Here is a 3,363-nt window from a genome sequence, read left to right on the forward strand (position 1 = left end):
CCAAGTGTGTGCCACGTCACACAGTTCTGTCTCAATCTCTCTCCCTGGTCTTGTCCTTTGCCTGCCCATCCTTCCATCGTGGTCTCTACGGCGAAGCCATCCCTGACTCTTCAAATCTGGGCAAAGTTCCTCCTCAGATTCCTCTGTACTACAGTCTTTATCTTCTGTTGAGGTCACCTACCTTCCTTCTAACCATTAAACAGAAGAAAAAAAAAAAAGCCCAGAAGTTGTCAGGCCATGGTTAGCTTCTGTGTTCAACCTTGGAGTTCAACACAATGCCTGGCAAGTAAAACATACCTATAAGTATTTGCAACACCCATGGGTTGATCTGGAAATAAGGATGTAACTTAACAGATTTTTACCACATATATATGGTCTTCCCCTGTAGGGGCTGAGCGCCTCCAAATCAAAATTTCACTTCAGTGCACCCCAACCACGTTTCTTAGATCCCACTTCCGTGTGGATGCATAGTGTTGAGCTGTATCCCACTCTGGATCCACTGCCCGTCGTGTCTCGGCCCATAGATTTTCATTTTAGCCTCAAGGGTATCCATGAGTTGATTAAAACATTCCAGGACCAGGGATAACAAAACAAGAAGACACAAGAAACTAGAACTCACCAAACTGTGGAATGAGTTTGCACTAGCTGCTTATCCTGAGCCCAGATTAAAAAGTAGCCGCATTAGGGGGGAAGTCTGGGGATCCCGAAACATTAGATGCTACCCATGGACAAGCTCACCAAAACCCATGCCTCCCTGCTTGTGTAACAGGTGGAGAATCTTGACACAGAGTAACTACTGCCTCCTGGGGGGGGGGTGTTTTGAAAAAAAAAACGGACCCTTGCTGGTGCCTGCTGGGACAGTACCCGGCCCACACCTACTGAAGGAAAGCCAGCACAGCACCTCAGTTGCTTTTCCCCTTTTTATTAAAAATAGACCCAAACACTTTATGTATCATACAAAAGTTTCGTTCGCTGGTGGCAGTCACTGGAAAGACTGGTCCTGCAGCGCCGAAGAATCCACCGCCTCCAAGGGACTGGGTCCCAGGGAGCAGTGGCTGAGCCTTGGGGAATGCCCGTGTAAGTAAAGACTGCTCTCTCTGGCAACAGCCAGCTGGGGGTGGGGGCTGTTCTTGTAGCTTTCCCCACCCCACCCAATGGCAAAGATTAGATACTTAAAAGTGCCTCTGTAGTGCCAATGGTAACAGCGGAGTGAAATGGGAACCCCCTGCAACTGATTTCCCAGGGTCTAGGGTTTGGTTTTTCCTCCTATTGCCCCCATCTCTTGTCTTTTTTTTTTAAACCAAGAATGGGGTTGAGTAAACTACCCTCAGACTCTGGGGCCCTGATATCTGACACCAAAATTTCACTCCAATCAAAGTCTTTGCTATTCTGTGGTCTAGCCCCACCACTAGGGGGTTTGTCCTGGTTATTCAAAAAAAGGCGGATCAAAGTTTGATAACTCCTAGACCTATCTGCCTGAGTTCACACCCTGCCATCACTGTTTTCAGTGCTGCAAGCATCTCCTCTCCCCGGTTTCATATTTCTCTGACTGCTACCCGCCCCTGAGCCTTCACTACCCCTGGGTATCACAGGCTCCTGTTCCGAGGGGACCTGGTACTGCTTGCGGTGGGGGGGAGGGAGGCGGTGGTCGTTTGGAGCCAGGTTTCCCCAGGGTGTGGGGCATGTACTCATTGCTGGTGTGAGGAAGGTGGGGGCATGCGGAGGAGGGTCCCGGCCTGCTGAGCCCCTCAGCTCCCAACCGTTTGTCCTTCACCATGTGTGACATCTCAATGATGTACTTCCCTTCTTTGTATTTCTGGCTGGTCTCAAAGGCTTGTTCCTGGTGGGGAGTGAAATGGTGACCATGGGAAAAAGGTGTCTTGCACCTCCAGGCTCCTCTTCCCACACCTAGGCCAACCCCGGTTCCAAGCCTCCCTCTGTGGACCATGCAAAAGCCTGGTGTCTGTGCACTGGGTCTGGAGAGCCGTGGGGACAATCTAGGAAGCGGCTCTCCTCAAATACTTACATATTTCCAGCCCAGTGTGGTCCTGCAGCTTCGCAGAAAATGTCAGCTACCGAGTGGAGTCCTGTGAGCAGGAGGCGCTGTTCAGCTGGCCCACAACCCACGTTGACCCTGTCTCGGGAAACAAGGACCCAGCACACAGTAGGGTTGCTCTGTCAGTCCCAACCTACCCAGAAGGATTTCTACCTGGGGGGAAACTAGAGCGTCCGCCCCTTTAGGATCAGTGCTTGGGCCTTCTTTGACCCAGCACAACTTAAGACTGCTTTTCTGATCCTTTTGAAGGCTTACCCCCATTTTGCAAAGAGAAAAGCTGTCGTAGCACAAGCAAACACGCGCGCGCACACACACACACACACACACACACACACACACACAAAGAATGAGGTAGACTCACACGGAGTTAAACAGGTAGGCCCGGCCGTGGCTCCCTTGGAAGGACTGTGGAAACAGGACAGACAGTGACCACTGGGTATGCCTCAACCCCACTGCCTAGATCCCGCTGGAGTGGCGGGAGACCTCTGGTGCTCCCATTGTCTCGGGGGGGGGGGGGGGGCCCGGGGAGGCAGGCGGCGGGCCCCCGCTTCGGCGTTACCTTGGAAATAAGCTCATCGTGTTTGGCCAGATGTGCTCGACAGTGGACACAACTGTAAGTACGGTGGCAGCGGGGAAGGTAGCTGCGGAAAGTCTTGGTGGGTAGACAGGCAGGGGCCGGGCCAGGGTCACAGCTGGGCATGACGGGCTGGAGGACGATGCCCTGGCGGGCTGGAGGGGCTGGTGCCGTGCAGCCCCCGCAGAGACGGTCGCAGGTAAAGCAGCGGAGCAGGTTGGCTAGAGCCGTGTTTCAGGACGGTAGAAGTGTGGGGGGGCTGCCCTGCCAGGGCCCCCCCCAGACGAGAACCAGATAGAAATGGAAATCACCTGGTAAGAAACGAAGGTTCGTCAGGGGGGAGATGTGACCTCACGAGGAGCCGCTCTTGAGCGGCTAAAGAAGATGGGGCTCAGCTCACCTGGACCCTCCCTCCCACCTTCCCCATCGCCATCAGCTCTCAGCTTCCCATTGCACTTTCTGTCCCCTAGAGTCCCATTCTGTGCTGGCAGCGGTTCCAGGAGTCTTGTGCCATGGCCAGGGAGTTGGTACCTCTTGCTCTCAAGAGGCAGCAGCAGCCTCCAGCATTTTCCACTGAGAGCAGCCTGCTGGCACAGACCCTGCCTTAGGAGCAACATCACCTGCAGAGACTCCCCTGTGTCCAGTTCTGTGAGAAAACTGCCCCCTAACCTGGGCTCAGAACCTTATAAAAGTGAAGCGCTCCTGAGTTGCGGTTGTTGGTTTTGTTTTTTGT

The 3,363-nt window shown here is 53.5% G+C and overlaps 1 protein-coding gene across 1 annotated transcript; it reads right to left on the reverse strand.

Annotated features, from left to right (window-relative positions):
• Positions 1-953: 953 nt before the first annotated feature.
• Positions 954-2,888, reverse strand: Ypel4 (yippee like 4). The gene is given in 5 exon segments (XM_038337004.1): positions 954-1,840; positions 2,027-2,055; positions 2,058-2,134; positions 2,418-2,461; positions 2,616-2,888. Coding segments are annotated over 5 exon segments (558 nt in total). The 5' UTR covers positions 2,757-2,888; the 3' UTR covers positions 954-1,573.
• Positions 2,889-3,363: the final 475 nt, after the last annotated feature.

This window comes from Arvicola amphibius, chromosome 7, assembly GCF_903992535.2.
Source record: "Arvicola amphibius chromosome 7, mArvAmp1.2, whole genome shotgun sequence".
NCBI classification, from domain to species: domain Eukaryota; kingdom Metazoa; phylum Chordata; class Mammalia; order Rodentia; family Cricetidae; genus Arvicola; species Arvicola amphibius.